Source organism: Gigantopelta aegis, chromosome 13 (assembly GCF_016097555.1).
Source record: "Gigantopelta aegis isolate Gae_Host chromosome 13, Gae_host_genome, whole genome shotgun sequence".
NCBI classification, from domain to species: domain Eukaryota; kingdom Metazoa; phylum Mollusca; class Gastropoda; order Neomphalida; family Peltospiridae; genus Gigantopelta; species Gigantopelta aegis.
The window spans coordinates 16,017,106-16,036,777 of record NC_054711.1 but is presented as its reverse complement, the minus strand read 5'-3'; the positions used below and the strand labels follow the sequence as shown (position 1 = coordinate 16,036,777).

General features: G+C 38.9%; 1 protein-coding gene and 1 long non-coding RNA gene across 2 annotated transcripts in view; one reads left to right on the top strand and one right to left on the bottom strand.

Moving 5' to 3' along the window:
- LOC121387170 (transcription initiation factor TFIID subunit 5-like) overlaps positions 1-9,670 on the bottom strand; it is a 28,133-nt gene extending 18,463 nt beyond the window's left edge. Inside the window, exons 1-8 of the mRNA XM_041518195.1 lie at positions 9,575-9,670; positions 7,066-7,178; positions 6,019-6,097; positions 4,328-4,406; positions 3,189-3,312; positions 2,640-2,758; positions 1,242-1,319; positions 27-130 (exon numbers count right to left, since the gene is read on the bottom strand). Coding sequence (XP_041374129.1) covers positions 27-130; positions 1,242-1,319; positions 2,640-2,758; positions 3,189-3,312; positions 4,328-4,406; positions 6,019-6,097; positions 7,066-7,178; positions 9,575-9,670 — 792 coding nt within the window. The remainder of the gene's footprint in view (positions 1-26; positions 131-1,241; positions 1,320-2,639; positions 2,759-3,188; positions 3,313-4,327; positions 4,407-6,018; positions 6,098-7,065; positions 7,179-9,574) is intronic.
- Positions 9,671-11,227: 1,557 nt separating this feature from the next.
- On the top strand, positions 11,228-19,116 carry LOC121387440. Its single transcript, XR_005959820.1, has 4 exons — positions 11,228-11,295; positions 11,417-11,442; positions 14,509-14,564; positions 18,518-19,116. It is a non-coding gene; the product is annotated as an uncharacterized LOC121387440 (long non-coding RNA).
- Positions 19,117-19,672: the final 556 nt, after the last annotated feature.

Below are 19,672 nucleotides of genomic sequence, written 5' to 3'. Positions count from 1 at the left end.
CTCCTGCTATAGTACACCCACTCTACCTTTGGCTTGTCTGTTTCTCCTTCAGCTGCCTCCTCATCCTCTTCTAGTGGAATATTCAAATCTGGCTCCTTAAGGAGTCCATAGTACACTTTAGATCTGTTTGCTAAGAAAAAGAAACAGGAACAAAAATGTACAAGATAAAAATGGAACAAAACTTTATCCTGAAATTGTTTTAATTTTTTTTTAATAAGGAAGGAAGGATGGAAATGTTTTATTTAACGACACACTCAACACATTTTATTTATGGTTATATGGCGTCATATGGTTAAGGACCACACAGATATTGAGAGAGGAAACACGCTGTCGTCACTTCAGTTCATGGGCTACTCTTTTCGATTAGCAGCAAGGTATCTTTTACATGCACCATCCCACAGACAGGGTAACGAGAAATAGCCCAATGGGACCACCGACAGGAACCGATCCTAGACTGATCATGCATCAGGCGAGCACTTTACCACTGAGCTACGTTCCGCTCCTTTTTTAAAAATAAAACACAGAAAACAAAAGGAACACGTGACTGTCGATTACAGCTTGCCACTCTTATAAAACTAGATGTAACTCGTGCTATGCATGGGAAAGTTTAGATGAGTAAAATGGCTTAACACTGGGGTTTCACCCAAAAATATGACCTACATTACAGTTGTACGCTATAGGTAGTACCAAACCAAATAACATCCGGCTGAATCAAAGTTCGAGATGCACCAAACTTTTGATATCATTGGTGATAAATGTAAATGAGTTTGTCGTAAACAAAAAAAATAGTGTCATCTAGGTAAAAAATGTATGTAATTTTATTTCATCTAGTAAAACTGTGTCAAGTAGTCTTGTGCTTGAAACATGTATGGTGTATCCGTAAATAAAAGTACTCAAAGTTTGTGTGGAACTAGGGTAGGCATAGATGCTAACTATTATCTCTGAAATGAGCAGCTTAACCCCCAATTTTTTCTGATTTACTTTAAGGGTGAGGGGTGGTAGTATTTATATCCGTGGTGTATATGTCGATTGATGTTTTAATCACAACTAGGAGATGACAAAATAACGTCATATTTGAATATTTCACATGCATATTCTTAGCTAGGACGGGTGAAACATCAACATGTTATGACGTCGCTTCCCAAAATTATGTCATTACACTTGTTATTACACGTGTTTCGTAATGATTACTATCGACTCGGTTATGTTGAACCATATGAATAATAAAATCCCTAACTCACCATCTCGTATAGATTCTCCCAACTGGCTACCAGATGTCGCCTGAATCTGTTGCTTGTTCCGTGGGACACCATCAAACACTGAAAAATGTTTCAAACAGACAAGAATAAATTAAGGAGCACAAAATACCCACAAATTTTAAATAATGTTTTGTACTACATGCAGTGTTCGAGATTAACGGTATCCCAATATCACGGGGATACCAGAATTTAATTTTGGATACCGGGATGCCATATAATACTAAATTCTCAGGTGGGATACCAGATTTTGACATGTTAGTATCTAACTGGGATACTGGCCCAAAAATTTAATCTCGAACACTGTACATGTGCACTTTTTTTTCACAGACGCAATTATCTATTAAGTATCATTACTACTAATTATTACAATAATTATAATTGTTATTGAGGGTGGTTGGAGAGACAAGGACTGGGATGTGGAGTTGGACAGGGAAATATGTGAAAGATAGGAGTTGCCAGATTAGGGAGGAAATGAGATGGAATTCAAAGGAGAGAAAGGACTCAGGGCAGTGGGATATATAAAAAAAAATAATAATAAAAATAAAAAAAAATGATTGGTGGGGGGATTTAGCTCAGTCAACTGAGCGCCAGTCTGAGGTGCTTGTGTCACAGGATCGAACCACCTCGGTGGATTCATTCAACTGACTGGGGTTTTTTCTCATTCCATCCAGTGCACCACAACTGGTCAAAGGATGTGGTATGTGCTTTCCTGTCTGTGGGAAAGTGCATATAAAAGATCCCTTGCTGCTAATGGAAAAATGTAGTGGGTTTCCTCTGATGACTACAAGTCAGAATTGCCAAATGTTTGACATCCAACAGCCGATGATTAATTAATCAATGTGCTCTAGTGGTGTTGTCTACTTGTTCAGTTGCACTAATATATCCATAGTTACGTAAATGGTACAGTATTCAAATACCTCTAACCTATGGCACTTGAAAAACATGCACGGATCCAGGAGTGGGGGGAGGGAGGGTGGTCGAAGGAGTTTGGACCTCCCTGCTCATGACAATTTTTTTTAAATAAACAACTTTCATTAAGTAGTTGTATTTTGACACCCACCCACCCCTTTAAAAAAAAATCCTGGATCCACATCTGAACAGATTTTGTTGTTGTTTAACGACACTACTAGAGCACATTGATTTATTAATAATCGGCTACTGGAAATCAAACTGTTGTTACAAGACAGGAAAACACATATTATGGCCTTTGACCAGTGGTGGTGCACTGTTTGGAATGAGAAAAAACCCAATCAGATGAATTGATCCACCGATGTGGTTAGATCCTGTGATGCAAGCACCTCAAGCGAGAGCACTCAACCGACTGAGCCAAATCCCACGCCCTCGTCTGAAATGAAAACCATTAAAATGTAATATGAATACCATCTATGAAGAGATGCTCCTGTATAATGTTCAGTAGTAGATTCAGCCTCTTCTCCTGCAGATGGCGCTTCAAGTGAGTGTACGAGTCACGCGACATCCGGATCACAAATTTGCTAGACCTACAAAACACAATGTTGTACAATTCATATACAATTACAACCACGTAACATAACAATTTATTATATATTTACAGACAATTGAATTAGTACATTATTTAAGTCAGTAAGATTCACAAATAATATGTTATGTATGCTATGATTTATTTAACTCAAAGAGATTGTTAGAGAACCAAAAGAAATATTTTTAGATGGTGAAGGGAAGACAGGAACCAGGATGGAACTGGAGAGAATGAAATAGAATGATAGGAAAGGGAAGGGGAGGGGGGGACAGGGAGGGAAAGGGAGGAGGGACAGGGAGGGTATATCAGTATTGGTATTGTGTCCATACTGAATACCATGCCGATACAGAGATAAATGAACCCAAAAATACTGATATCGATATCGAACCTGAAATTTCAATACCGCCCAGCTCTTTAGAAACAAAACGTACTTGAAATTTTCCATGATTTCATTTCCCTTCATGTGTTCCTTCTTGCAGACTGTAGCCAGCTTGACAAGGTCATCATGGTAATATTCTTCCTGGTCCTTGGAAAACTTCTCAAAAAATATTTGTGCTGAAAGAAAACAAGAGATTACAGATAAAGAACTATTGAAATTATTATATTTAGTATTATAATATTACATGACATCAGAACTGGCACAGCAAAACATTGTAGTATTTAATAAAATAAGATACACGAGAAACACACAAACGATTTTGTTTTCGTAAAATTGAACATTAACTGTGTTAATATACACATAACTTAAAAATTAGAAAAAAACAAACAAAAATAATACTTACCCTTATGAAAATTATGTGTTTATAAACTTTAACGTGAAAATAAGTGAATACAAGTTATAAATATGTACCCAGGGTTTAAGCTGTCGCTCACCAAATTGCCAAATGCGAACAAAAAGTTGAATTTGGGGAATATATTTCAATACTAATTCACCAAAGAGATAATTAAAAAATTGTATGCTGTTTACAGATGTACCGCCATTTTTGCTGTTTGGCTAATTGAAACTTGAATTGGGCGACAGATTTTATTAGCAAATTCGCCAAATTGCTCATATTTTACGGGCTTCTGCCTAAACCCTGTGTACCCTCTCAATGTCAAAAAATAACGGCGGAAGCAAGAAGACATTGGAGTTGCTGACTGAAAAAAAGAAATGTTTTATATAACGACGCACTCAACACATTTCATTTACGGTTATATGGCGTCAGACATATGGTTAAGGACCACACAGATATAGAGAGAGGAAACCCACTGTCGCCACTCCATGGGCTACTCTTTTTGATTAGCAGCAAGAGATCTTTTATATGCACCATCCCACAGACAGGGTAGTACAGGGCCTTTGATATACCAATTGAGGAGCACTGGCTGGAGTTGCTGATTGAGAACGAGAGCATAACACAAGGTTTCTAGGGGGCTCAGGGGTAAGTAAGATTCATCTCTGCCTTAAGATTTACTGCCAATAATATTTTTTATTTAGAATTATTGTGCACACACACCCCGTTCCCCCCCCCCCTCCCCCGATACTCACGAAATATTAGTGTGAACATATTTTCATTGACTATATTACACTTACAGTGCTTTTCGTGGCCATTATACACCAACTCAAGGTACATGTGAACGAACACCGGATACAATATTGTAGCCAACTCGACCTGCAAAATACAAAAGGCATTATGAATGACCTGAAATGAAATATAAAAATAATTTACTTTTTAAAAAAAAAGTGGAATCATGGAAGGTCACCAAAGGCATCTATCAGATGCTGGAAGTTTTCCAGAACAAGTGCCTCAGGAGGATTCTGCGCATCTACTGGTCAAACACAATCACCAACAAGGAACTCCAAGAAAGGACAGGCATGCAGCCCATCTCTCTCGAGGTTAAAGGCTGCAGATGGAAATGGATTGGACACGTCTGCAGAATGCCACTGACATCCATCCCAAGAGTGGCCATGCGCTGGACCCCTGGTGGCAAGAGAATGAGGGGGAGACCCAAGGAGACCTGGAGAAGATCAGTGGAGTGGGAGATGAATGCTCTTGGGTGGAGTTGGAGCCAGGTGACGAAGCTTGCAATGGACAGACAACATTGGTGTTCGTTGGTGTCGGCCGTATGTGTGACTGCACACGAAGAGGATCAAGTAAGTAAGTAAAAGCCATGATCAGGTTGATTAGGTCAAACAAAATAAATTTCTGGTCTCTGGTCAGCATGCGTGTCGATTTTGACCCTCGAGTATCAGCGTTTAAAAAACATTTCCTGCAGTATAACGTCGACTTTTTCCCGGGCTTTACTTGCCATGATGTCAAACTGCCTTTGGAGCCAAAATGCCATCGCGCATGAACTAGGACATGCATTCTGATTCTAACTTAAATATGCCCCTTATCAAATATACCCACCTTTTCTGTGCAATCCATGCTTTAAAAAATAACAATAATAAAACAATAATAATAATAATAAAATAAATAAATAAGTAAATAAATACATTTAAAAAAATTAAAAAGCTGCATCGCTGCATCAATTCTGGAACTTTGGTCTGACCAGAGACTTTCTTTTTTGGCCTTACCGTAAAAATACTCAAATTGTTAGTTTCTTTCCACTAATGCATTTACATGTATGTTAAATGTTGAGAATAGAGGACTTCTTAGCGAAATATTCAGTAAAGACACTACAAAAAAACCAGGCCTACAATGATTTGGATGAACATTCAGTCAATCATGTTTCACTAAAAGTTTGCAAACTAGCTTGACTGGTTCCCAAAGTGGTGGTGGGGGGGGGGGGACGGTATGTAGCCCAGTGGTAAAAGTGTTCGCTTGATGTGCAATTGGTCTGGAATCGATCCCCGCCAGTGCACCACGACTGGTTTATCAAAGGCTGTGGTATGTGTTATCCTGTCTGTGGGATAGTGCATATAAAAGATCCCTTGCTGCTAATCGAAAAGAGTAGCCCATGAAGTGGCGACAGCGGGTTTCCTCTCTCAATATCTGTGTGGTTGTTAACCATAATTCAAACGCCATCTAACCGTAAATACAATGTGTTGAGTGCGTCGTTAAATAAAACATTTCCTTCCTTCCCAAAGTGGTATTTCGGTTTAATGCATAGCTTATCAACCAGTGTATCAAGTGTTAGCGACAAATGATTGAATGAACTTATCCCAGTTTCTATTCACTTTTTAAATCCTTAAATTTGCTTTGCAAATATTCTTTAGCAAAAAAATATATATATATATAATTATATATATTATATTAATTTCTTAAATACTATGCTTCAAACCTTGTGAACATCTAGACACGAGTCTATGAAGCCTTTAATATCAGTGTAGAAATCTTCATACAGAGAAGGGTCGTCATCGCTGAAATAAAAAAAAGTAATGTTAATTTAGTTTGTGATAAATGACTTATACCACGCCTGTAACTGACATTGCAGGACATGATAACAGCAGTGCAGAAGTCTAGAGACAAACATGTATCAAGTTTATGATTTATGTATATGCAGGGCTCGAAACGGCCTGTGGTCAGGTCGCCAAATGCAACAAATGTCCCGTTTGGGCTACTTAAATATTAAAAAATAATGGCTTTAGTCGCCCAAATAATATTATCTTCTTTAGAGCTAAAACATATGAGCCACTATTAATATTTGTATTCCACATTAAAATCTTGCTTGTGGTTCTCTTACCATAATTTGCCAACATCCATTATTATTTTTTGGGCCACCATATTTTTTGGCGAGTTTCGAGCCCTGTATATGCAGTTCCAATGACCTCGGACTTACATTTTGTGAGAAAATTATTCAAATTTTTATGCAAAACTGTAACTTAAAACTTTAACAGAACAGTTGATGTTGTCGCCATCACCATTTAAAAACAATTACCTATATCTCACCTTTTTACTCTGTAAAGGTGGTGGTGGTGGTGGGGGGGGGGGGTGAGACGTAGCCCAGTGGTAAAGTGCTCGCTTCATGTGCAGCCACTCTAGGATCAATACCCATCAGTGGGCCTATTGGGCTATTTCTCGTTCCAGCCAGTGCACCACGACTGGTATATCAAAGGCTGTGGTATGTGCTATCCTGTCTGTGGAATGGTGCATATAAAAAATCTCTTGCTACTAATGGAAAAATGTAACAGGTTTCCTCTCTAAGACTATGTCAAAATTACCAAATGTTTGACATCCAGTAGACGATGATTAATAAATGTGTTCCAGTGGTGTCATTAAACAAAACAAACTTTTAAACTTTTTTGTAAAGTCGAGGCAACAAGACATGTGACGTCTAAGGCTATTAATTGTCTAACTTGTGGTAATTAAATTTATTAGGTCTCTGTACCTTTTATAAGCTGCGAGTGCGTGTGACACTTCAGACTCGGTGGGTGCGCTGGTATCAGACTGTACTTCATCTTCACTTATCTTTGCTTCCTGTTTGAGCAAGGCTTCTGTGCTCTGTAACAAATTAAAATGTCACAACTCACTGACAAAACTTTAAAATTACATTATTTTTTGTAATCAACTATCATAATGCATCTATCATTTACTTTTCTTACGCACCTATTGGTGAGAATTACATGTGTTATTTATATCAGTTGGCAATAACAATGTATCACTGATGACATAGAGGGCAGGAAACACGTTGCTCTTCAGTGAAAGCCTAAACAGAGGAGGTGCATTTTCGATCAAGAGCACACATGCATCTTGTTCCCATCTGACAAAAGCTTCATGCATTTCCACTGAGTAAATGTATAGGGTCAAATACTTGACATCCATACGCATCAACATCCAGTAAGGGCCTGTCACTTTTTGGTAAATTATACCAAGAGCAATGATGATAGCATCCAGTGAATCACATTTAGAATCAAACATAACACTTTCTTGTTTCAAGTTCAAGGTGGGCATGTAACTTTGAAGAAAGCTGATTAGGTCATCTCTATGATGATGTAGAGAGGCAGCTGCCTGAAAAAGATTGTTAAATCTGTTCGATTTGAAACTCGTGATTGTTGAATGAATCCCTTGCATATTACAAAATGCTTCCCACATATATTTGCATCCACTTTTGTCATCACCGCGAGGACCAAGTATGTCAAAAGCTGTTCTAATGAATCGGGACCCTGCATTTTCTGTAATGGAGAATCTCTAGAATTTTTCCAAACAGTCACGGCCAAATTTATGTTGATGTTCCATCTCCCATTCTTTTAAAACTTTGTCTGATGCGGTACTTAATCCAAGAAGAAAATGTGCACTGCAATGTAGGAATTCCATATTTTCATCCACCCCAAGAATACTTTTTCTCTTTTCATTGAAAGCTTTATTAAATGACTTCATAACACTAGCTCTGTCACTCATCAAACCTGTTAAATTTTTCAACATGGACTGAAAAATATGGTCTGCTTCACTATCATCATACAATATAGCCAAATGAAGCATCGAGCCAATTGATTTAAGGCCCTTACATGATGCCAAAGCACTTACTTACATACCTCAGGCATAGTGGCCCCCTACGCCATATGCCTCTGGGGAAACACTAGCCCGAGTACTCTGACTGTAAGAGAGCTAGACGGACATTTGGACATAAACACGCTCTCATTACAGTCAGAGACCAACCTATGTCTTTTTTTGGCAATTCCTGACTACCAAACGGTAGGCAACGAGTCCCGCTCTAATACCACAACAATCCTATGTTTGACGTCAAATACCTTTACATCAATCATTTTCGAGTTAAGTGATACAAAAAAAACCATATTAATCACTAATACACATACTACAGAAAGAAACCCGACAGCACCCACATTCAGCTACGCTTCGTGACACTCCGTCGCAACAATTACAAAGCTCGGCGATCTATTTCGAGACTGGGCGATTCCGCCTTGTGCAGCAGTTACAGGGGTCATCTCATAAGAGGAGGCAGTACGTAGCACATACTTTTGCCGTATCCTGTCGATAACACCCCAAATGTATCCTTCAAATTCAAAATGGAATCAATAATGTGTAATTGTTTTGGTTTAATGACGTAATGAAATCCAAATTCATCCAAAACGGCATTAGCCAACTCTTCCATCTTGTAACTTCGCTTGATATGAGACGGCCCCTGTAACTGCTGCACAAGGCGGAATCGCCCAGAGCGCGATCACGTGGTCTATGTCTCGAAATAGATCGCCGAGCTTTGCAATTGTTGCGACGGAGTGTCACGAAGCGTAGCTGAATGTGGGTGCTGTCGGGTTTCTTTCTGTAGTAAGTGTATTAGTGATTAATATGTGGATTTTTTTGCATCACTTAACTCGAAAATGATTGATGTAAAGGTATTTGACGTCAAACATAGGATTGTTGTGGTATTAGAGCGGGACTCGTTGCCTACCGTTTGGTAGTCAGGAATTGCCAAAAAAAGACATAGGTTGGTCTCTGACTGTAATGAGAGCGTGTTTTATGTCCAAATGTCCGTCTAGCTCTCTTAGTCAGAGTACTCGGGCTAGGGAAACACCTGAGGGTATATCACAATTCGACTAATTGTGGATATGATGGCATGCCGCTATTAGTTTGACAACATGAACAGATTTAGTCCATGTCATAATTCCAACAGAAACATAAATCGGCCTACTCGAAATAGGTTAATTAGTGGACTAAAATTAAATGTATGGTGCAAGCAAGTTTATAAATATTCATCATTCATTTAATCTCTCCCCCCCCCCCCCCACTCCCCCCCCCCCCCCCCCCCCCCCCCCCCCCCCCCCCCCCCCCCCCCCCACTCTCACTCTCTCACTTTTTCAATCACTGCTGGATCAGTTATCAAAGTAACTGACTATACCAAACTGACCCTAATGAAAATAATAACTGGTTCTACTAGCTACCTTCAAATTATGTCTTCGAAGAAACTGCAACACTGCAAGTAGCGTTTGTTTTTCAGATTTGTCCACTTTGGGATCAACTTCTATGGTGGCGGCCATATTTAATTCTTGGTGGGGGGGGGTAGGTAAATCCGTTTCCGGTAAAATTATTTTCTGTAAATAAAATAAAATAACAAAACTTTACAAATATAGACATCTTAAAATCCATATTTCCTAATATTACTATGAAGCAGTCAGTATTCACTAATAATAATTACAATAAATAAAAATTAATACAAAGAACTGGTACTAGTTACTATACAGCATATATTGTTTATTCATATATATATATATATATATATATATATATATATATATATATATATATATATATATATATATATATATATATATATATATATATATATATATATTTCTCCTAGGCCCCCCCCCCCTACAATAAACATTCTGGCCCATACAGAAGAAACAAACACCATATAATTGCATACAGTCAGTGCCGAATATGACCAGACGAGCTTTATTATAACAACAATCTTAACCATATTATCAAGACTTGGTCAGTCTCACGACATAAATACAGACTCTTCAACACGTATTGTAAGGGTTCGTCAACCTCCTTTAGAACCAACTCCGATAATAATCTGCAACATGTAAAAAAGATTTGTATGTTATAATGTATAATTCAAAACAAAACATATTATAAAGACTTGTCAGTCTGAGAACTCTGTTCTGAACTTAATACGTATTATAAAGGTTCGCCAACCCTGAACAGCCCAAGTACAGTTATAAAAAATAATATAATAATCTATTCATCATTCTGACTGCCGACCACTGAACTGAGAGAACTCATCACATGATACATTGCCTTTTATACCACATACATAACGCCCTCTATAAATACATATTACCTCCCTTGTTTATTTCCGTATACTAGGAGAAATAAATTTCTTTCTAATTCGGATCTCAAACGAAAGAAATTACATGTATTACATGAAAAGTTTGTATTGCTTAATGACACCAGTAGAGCACATTGATTTATTAATAATTGGCTGTTGAATGTCAAACATTTTGTAAATTTTACAGCATAATCTTAATTATAGGTCCATTATAAGTCCATTTCAATTTTCCCTTTGCAGCAAGGGATTTTTATTTACACTTTCCCACATACAGGGCAGCACATACCACGGCATTTGATAGACCAGTCGAAGGACACTGGTTTGGATGGAAAAACGTCAGAGAATTGGTCTTCGGTGGGGGGGGGGGGGGGCACGGAGATTTGATTCTATATGACGCAATCACCTCTGGCAAGTGCTCTACTGGTTGAGTTAAAAATAAAATAATAAATATTTTATTTAATGATGTTCTCAACATATGTTTAATCTGTGGTTTTATGGCATTATTCATACGGTTAAGTACCAGACAGATAATGAGAGAACACCCGCTTTAGTCACTTCATGGGCTACTCTTTTCGATTGGCAGCAAGGGATCTTTTATATGCACCATCCCACAGACCGGATAAGCAGATGCAGACTAGCTTATATAGAAATAGTATGTGACATGTTAAAATAATCACATGCCAAAATAGAACTTATATTTAAATAACTTATTTTGTCCTGTTCCAGGCTTATTTTCCTAAGTTAAATCTGGGAGTAGTTTTCCCGTCAAATGTATGGTTAAATATTATACGTCACTTCCTCTTTCTTTGGAAACTTTACTCGTGTGAAGTGGGTTTTGTTTTGGAATTTCATGTGCAAATTAAATCGACTATCATCTTTGCAAATGTTTTGAATTTAGCTTGTTATATATTTTGCAATGAATGTTTAATTACTTAATTTGCATTTTCAGGTTCCATTTTGACGATGAGGGCAAAGGTATGTATTGAAAACTAACTTGGCAAAATATGGTTTTGATTATCACAGGAAACAGTTCCCTCAACTTTATTGTAATTTTATACGCTTCATTTACTGCAAACAACAACGAGTATTACTTTTTAATTTATTTATTAATTCGTAAAATGGCGCGTAGGCCTACACATTTTGTGTTTTAATTGTAAAATGATGCGATGGGCACGTTATGCATTGCAGCTGAGCATAAAGTTGATGAAGTGAGACCCTGATTCTAAGATTTCCTCACGATTAACTGACTTCCAAATGTTCCAGGACTGTTCATTCAGGATTCAAGTTTAGATTTAGTGTAGTTCATCAAGATTAACTTTGTCTACAAGTGCAAGCATTACCAAAGTTAATCCTGGGGACGAACAACGCCATTCTGAACGGAATTCAATCAGAATTGTGGTCAAACTAAAAGAAAAGGACTGTGATCACGTTTTTCCACCAAAATCGTGTACTGTGATCTATTTCGAGCATATGGACACTAAGAAATATTTACTTTATTTTATTAACTTTAATTAATTTTTAGTTTTATGGTTTTTGTTTTATTCATTATGGAACGAGAAATGACTTCACGGATCCTTTTCCACATACAAGATTGTTCCGAGTTTCATTTTCCTCCCCTAATGCACCGCATGTTTTAAACAAGTCGTACAGTGGGTCGTTTTTCCTTTAATTCAAAGTGAAGATCATTTCTTAGTGTCTATATGCTCGAAATAGATCAGTTAGTGTTAGTGATGGTATAATAGTATTTGCATGCATGTTGGAACTTTAAGAAATCTTTTCGATGGAAATATTGTCATTAAATAAGTTCAGTGCAAGTTTTGGGTTGAATGGGTAGGGTGAAAATATGAATCTGCTTGTGGTTGCCAGTCTTAGAAATATTAATATCAATATATTGTTGTGTGTTGGTAGACCGAGAGAAAAGGCATACTCGTCTTTTAATTGAACCGAAGATGATATCGATCTGACATTCACGGGCAGTTCCGGTTTTGCTGGACCGATCAAAATTTTAATATTATTTTTAATAAAGATTTCAAGATAAACGAAAAACAATAAAGATGTTTGTAAAGTGATCTCCTGATGTCAGATACATTTTTGTTATTTCCATCTTCATCGAATGAATTGATAGCTGTGATAAAATATCAGCTGATAAAAAGTTTTGTTTTTTGTAAAGGCGGTGTATATATTATTTGGCACTCAAGATAAATGATTTTAATGATAAACACTACCACTTCCGTTGTTTTTATAAGCATTCATATCCCCTCAACATGAAAAGTTTACAATATTTTATAAAGAACTGCTGAATAAACAGAATAACAAAGTAAAAATCATCAGTTTCAACCAATTATATCTGCAATTGAGTACAAAATATCAAACGATAGTGGAAACAGAAGACCGAATGACTGTTCTGATCACGTGACAAATTTGGCGCCAAATAAGGGTATTTTTCAGTCTGAGATTGCCGAATCTGTAAAAAAAATTAAATGTTTTCATTGCTTACATAAAATATAACTTTTATTGTGTCTATCAAACATACAAATGGATACAGATATTGGACAAAATAGAGGCTGTTAAAAATACTGTTAAATTACTTTACGGTAACTGTCGTAAATGTTTCGTCAATTGCTTTTTCGTACACAACGCAGATTTTTTCCTTTGATGTCTAGCGTGCAGACTGATCGTTGTTTTTTGTGGGGGAAAAAAGTGCATTTGGAAATGGCGGAGATGGGTGCTGGGACATAAAGAGGGGCGCTCAAAAATAAAGGAGGGCGGCAAAATGGAATAGCGGGACGGGGCGCACCGCTTAAATGGAGCAGCGAGAACACTGGGATATTCAGCACATATCCAGTTAGCTACATGAGAATATGGAATTGCGCAACTAAAAATGTATTTTATACCGTATGTGTTTGTTTCCTTCAGTCACACACAACATGCCCTTTTAGCTTTGTAAGTATTAAATTGCAGTGTTGATGCGAACTGGTACCTTTGCGATGGCTAACTGGTTATGCACGTGGGGTCGAACTGGCTAGGGGGCGAAGCGTCTGGTATCCTTCCTTCATGATTCACTGTGGTTGAGCGCTTTACTACAGTACCAATGGTTTGGAATTTGAATCCACACTAGCACTGTCGTTTGTAGTACTTGTGCAATATTCAGTTGATAATGCTAATTCGGTATCCCAACCAAAAGTGGCGAAAATAAGTAACTCTTATCTGTCTGTGGGATAGTGCATATAGAAGATCCCTCTTATTTTCTCCGTAATAATTAAAACAAACATTTGTTAGAATTAGTTTACGGGTTAGCGATAGTTATGTACAATACCTTTTAAAACAATTTGTTCTATAAAACCAATATAATGTTTATATTTCGTAATCCAGTATCACAATGTTTAGCCTTTGAAAAATTAGATATTTTGACTATTCTGTGTAAAATGTCCTACACAAGGGTGCTTTTGGAAGACAGAATGAAGCATTAAGGGACTAAATATTTGTTTTATTCCGTAGACATTGGTTCATTCTGTCAAAATACACCCGTATGAGATTTATGACACCAAAATCGCTCTCTGTACAATATTGAGCTTTATAATCCCAGATTTCCCGTGATAAGTGATCAGCTCGGTGAACATATTCCAGGGATATCTCTGGGTGAGCAAATTATTTCGTCAAATTGTCTATTATACTTCAGAAACAAAGTTATTTTCTAAAAAAAATTCACTTATTGCATGCACTTATTTCACCAAATTAAAATAAAATTCGCCAACTGCTTTCAAAATCGCAATTGGCTAATTTGACGAATGCCCGAGCTAGCCCTGATATTCAGAATTTGCATTGCAATATGTTAAGCACATTTCAGATATTGCTGCATGCATCTCATTTTCTGTATAGCAATTTGTTGGTAATGTTCAGTTAATGAAACTGGCTTATTTTGGCACATTTGTATTTTTAAACCTTACTCTTTCTGAGGTGGCAAAATATTTCATGCTCCATAACATCTGTATAATAAATAAAATAAAAATCCAAATTAAATGAATTTTTATGATTTTTCAGTGGAGAAAAAAGCGAATGCGAAGGTTGAAGCGCAAAAGGAGGAAGATGAGGGCAAGGTAATTATTTGTTCAACATAATGTCTGGAATTTTGTAATAATTTACAACTTATATTAGAACTGAAAATGAATTGGGGAATGCACCGTGTACAGTATGTCGACTGGCGTGACGTCGGGCGAGGTATCTCGCCTACAGTAGTTGGAAGGGTCAGGTTACAGTGTACACACATGCAAGGTTGGTGTGTATATTACCAAATCAAATCCTATAGATGACAATAGTAACGTGGCTAAAATTCCTACCTGCAGCGTATCAATCGACATAAACGCCACCGATATAAATACTATCGCCCCTCACTCTTAAATAAGATAATTGGTAGTGTCGACGACTACCCTTTTTCTGCACAAAATTAAGAGTACTTTTTTTTTTACATGTACCCCTCACATGTTTCAAGCACAAAGCTAATTGACACAGTGCTACTAGATAAATAAAATTGTATACATTTTTTGCCCAGATGAAACGTTTTTTTTTTTGTGTGGGCTTTTTACAACCAACCACTCGCATTTATCAAAAATCACAGGACTTGTAGTGGTCACTTCTCTCTCAAAACCGGCCTCGGTGGCGTCGTGGCAGGCCATCGGTCTACAGGCTGGTAGGTACTGGGTTCGGATCGCAGTCGAGGCATGGGATTTTTAATCGAGATACCGACTCCAAACCCTGAGTGAGTGCTCCGCAAGGCTCAATGGGTAGGTGTAAACCACTTGCACCGACCAGTGATCCATAACTGGTTCAACAAAGGCCATGGTTTGTGCTATCCTGCCTGTGGGAAGCGCAAATAAAAGATCCCTTGCTGCCTGTCGTAAAAAAGAGTAGCCCATGTGGCGACAGCGGGTTTCCTCTAAAAACAGTGTCAGAATGACCATATGTTTGACGTCCAATAGCCGATGATAAGATTAAAAATCAATGTGCTCTAGTGGCGTCGTTAAATAAAACAAGCTTTACTTTTTCTCTCTCAAAAGTTTGGTGCACCTCCAACTGACCCAGCTGGAAGTTATTTGGTTTAGTGCTACCTGCAGGGGCTCTACATAGAAGTAAAATGTGGCCTGTTGTTGTTTTTAAATAAGCAGTCCGTCCGCCCCCCGCCCCCCCCTTTTTTTTTTTTTTTTTTTTTTTTTTCAAAATGGCCTGCTGGAAATAAAATAACACTAGGTATGAGGAAGGTTTGGAATAGTCTGGAAAATATAAGACCTAAAAGTATAGTCTTATTCAACTTACTGTGCTAGCACAACAAATATGCTATTCAACCTGAGTCATACCTACACACTGCAGAATTCTCTCCCTTGCCGGATATGCGCAATGCTATCCTTGCACGGGCTACCTGTAACTTCATTCTCAATTCTGCAGTCCACCTGTTAACACCTGTTAAGCTTTGGCAAAAAGTTTTCTTACTTGTAATTTTGTGTTTGTTTTTTTTTGGTTGAACTTGACATACGGTTGGTAGTTGGGAATTCTGTGTTGAATTTACCATGTCCGACGCGAGTTCGTTGACAGCTAGCGCACGGAAAGTTTGTGCGCGAGATGGTTGTCCATTTCCTTTACCACGTAAAGACACGCACGTGTTGTGTCCGGACTGTCGGTCTTGTTCTCAAGACCGTCAGTGTGAGATCTGCGCCACGTGGTCTCCTGACCAGTGGGTTCGGTTCGGTTCGCAGACTCAGGTTTCGGGTACCAGCAAAATCTTGTCGTCTGCTTCGGCAGTAGTCGGCAAGTCGGACTTAGTGGGTAGGTCCCATAAGTCTGTAGACACTTCGAAAAGTGTCCGGAAAGGGGGGAAACACAAGGGTGTTTCTTCGGTCCGTGTTACGAGTACAGTTACAGATACTTCGGGAGCGCGCGCGCGGCCCCCCCCCCCCCCCGGGCTCCTATTGTGAGCCGTCTTCGTTAGTGACGGCGCCTTCTTCTGTTTGTGTGGCTTCGTCGTTACGGTTACCTTTACAAACAGAAGGGGGGCAGGGTGGAGTCGTCGCGGCACCAGTTTTGACGACTTCATCGGTTACCGAGCACATGCACTCCGTTGTGCATAGGTCCACTGCTTCGTCCGCAGAGCAGGTGGCCCCGACTTTGCCTTCGATTGCTGACAGTCGCTTCGGCACCTCAGCATTCTCAAGGCCCGAGGAGAGTTCTGCCAGTTTGCTTCGAACTGAGCCAGTTGTTCCGATGCCGGGATCCGTCTCTGATGGCATCCCGACCGATGTTTACCGTTGGGTGGAGGACTCATCCTGTTTGGGTCCTCCGTTTGTATATGTTTACCCCAAGGGTCCGGTGACTTCGGTAGCAACGGACATCTCCTCACAGTTTGCACCGTCTTTGGTCCCTACTTCTTCGACTTTACTCGATAGAGGACGAGGTTCGCGCAGATACCCCTCAGCTGGGGGTACTCTGTGGCCGCAAACTACGACCGTTAGGCTTTCAGGAAACGTTGTTTCGGAGTTTTGTGGAATTTTTGAACGCTTCGCCTCAGTTGGGATCATTGCTTTCGCAGACGGGACCGTCGGGTGCTGCTCCCATTCCTCTCTTTCTCTCCTCCTCCTCCTCTCTCTCTCTCTCTCTCGTAGGATCCAGACAGTCATTGCGGCTCAACACGTCGTGTCTGTGCGCAGGGCAACGGAAAGGAGTCGACCTCTTTTCCGTCTGACTGCCATCGATTCACGCTTCGGACATGTTTAACACTCCACTCTTTTCTGAGGGATGGGTTTTTTTGTAGTGTTGCCTACCGTTTCCTCTCCCTGGGGAGATGTTTTTCCTCCCTTTCATGGGGATGAGTTTTTCTTTTGGGAAGCCCCTTTTTATTCCCAAAAGTTTTTTGACTCCTTGTTGCCGTATGTCGTGGTTCGTCCTATCTCCATGTCATTACTTCAAAGGAGCTTTTTGGGTACGGGTAAGTCCTCTATTTTCTTACCTCCTCCCATTAATGTTGAATTCACGTGCTCTAACGGTGTCGTTGCACGTCCGTTATAGCATATTTGTTGTGCTAGCACAGTAAGTTGAATAAGACTATTAGAAAATTTGTTTCTAATTTTCATTATTATTCATACTTACCTAGTGCTAGCACAACAAACTATACCTCCCACCCACCCCTATGAGGCTTTCCCTCGGTGGGTGGACTTTGAACCGAGAATGAAGTTACAGGTAGCCCGTGCAAGGATAGCATTGCGCATATCCGGCAAGGGAGAGAATTCTGCAGTGTGTAGGTATGACTCAGGTTGAATAGCATATTTGTTGTGCTAGCACTAGGTAAGTATGAATAATAATGAAAATTAGAAACAAATTTTCTAATTTTAGAGCATTGTAGAATTAAAATATAACATGATCACAAGCTAAATAGATGAGAGAATGCAGTCTTATGATTACCAACCTGTGATTAGTGGTTTTTGCAGGTGACTTTTCCATTTCACCTGCCACGCTTTTCGCAGGTCATTATTTTGAGCCCTTAATCGGCTTTTGTAGTTGCTGTTGACACCCAGATTACAAGGCTCGAAATTAATTTTGTTGATTGGGAAGCAATCTTTGCTACTCCAATTTTAATTGTGAGGCTTTTCAGCTAGCATTTTTTTGCTAATGTTCGCTAGACTAGTTTTTACGCTACATGTTAAACCGAATGACCACTCCTAGAACCAGTCATAATAGTTAACAATGTTTGCATCACTCGCTGTCGCTGAAAAACTAATCTGTTGATGTGATCCGAATGAGTTTCGAGAATAATGTTGGTAGATAATTCTTCCAATATAAAATGGCCACGTCCACTATGTCGGTACAAATGATGTAATTTTAAAAATAAGTTCTTCAATTAAAATGTGGAAAACTTGTTAAAAACGCGAATCAAGAATTCTGGGATATACTGGATTTTTTTTTTAGAAATAAGATGGTGAGCAAAAGCTCTGTGTGCAACTGATTATTGGAAAGTGTTTTGAGCGGCGTTTTCCCATCTGCTGAATAATTAAATTAATTTTTTCAGATCCAAGTAGACGTTCGTCCATTCCTTTGTTGTTTAACAAACCTAAGCCGATCGCCCACCTTAGCGGAACAAGTCAGCAAGTGTGTCCCTAGTGTTTCAGCGTGGTTAGGACACTATCCAGGCTCAACATTTTAAATACTGTGGCGTGACACTTTGACAAAAGACAGGCCCGGTATCATGGTCATCAACAGTAGCAGCGGCATCATCAGCAACAGCAGCAACATAATACTGCGGTGTGAACTTCCACAAAGACAGGCCCAGTATTGTCCTCGTCCATGGATGGGCGGTTGTAGCAGTACAGCTAACACTGCAGTGTTGGTCCTTGATGGAAGAGGACTTTGTGTCATCTCAGTCTGTACAGCTTTAGGATCGAGAGAACCTATGCTTACAAACTTGGGGACATTCTGTAGTTTAGATCCATACTATATCCAGTCGTCGTCGTGATACATGGATGGGGATTTTGAGAAGAAGAGAGATATAGAGAGGAAGAAGAAAAGTGTGTGTGCGTCTCTGTAGCAGGAGAGGCAACACATCTATACCATACTTGTTGCCTTTGGTCCACTTTGGTTTGTTGTCCAACAATTAAAAATAGAAATAAAGGTTGATTTTGTTTGTATTTTATTTGTTCAGTTTTGGTGGATTTATTTCAATTTAATTGGGTTAGTCATTGGTATACTTGTGCATTCCGTACCACGAAGTGATCTTAGCTCTAAGATCACCTTAAATGCAATGCCATCTTGTGCATTTAAGTTGATCTTAAGGTTAAGATCACTTCGTGGAACCGGGGCTGTAGTAAAGATGGAACACGTGGTGTTTCAGACCAATTTTTTTATCAACGATTTTGTCTACATAAAATGGGTAATGTGCTTATAATGGTACATATTTATCTCTTTTTGTGCTCGCGGATTTTTATCGGATATGCAGTGGGCTAATGTTTATGATCGGTGTTTTAATGCAGTTTGCATACTAGCTGCAGACTGCAAATTACGACTGAACCACATCAACGGCGGGTCCTTCTGATTTAAATAATTTTGCCCTGGGACTGGTATATCGAATGCTGTGTGCTTGTCTGTAGCAGTGTGTATAAAAGGTTTATGGAGAAATGTAATTGGGCTTTTAGCACATCTTTGTTAATATTTAATACACATGTACATT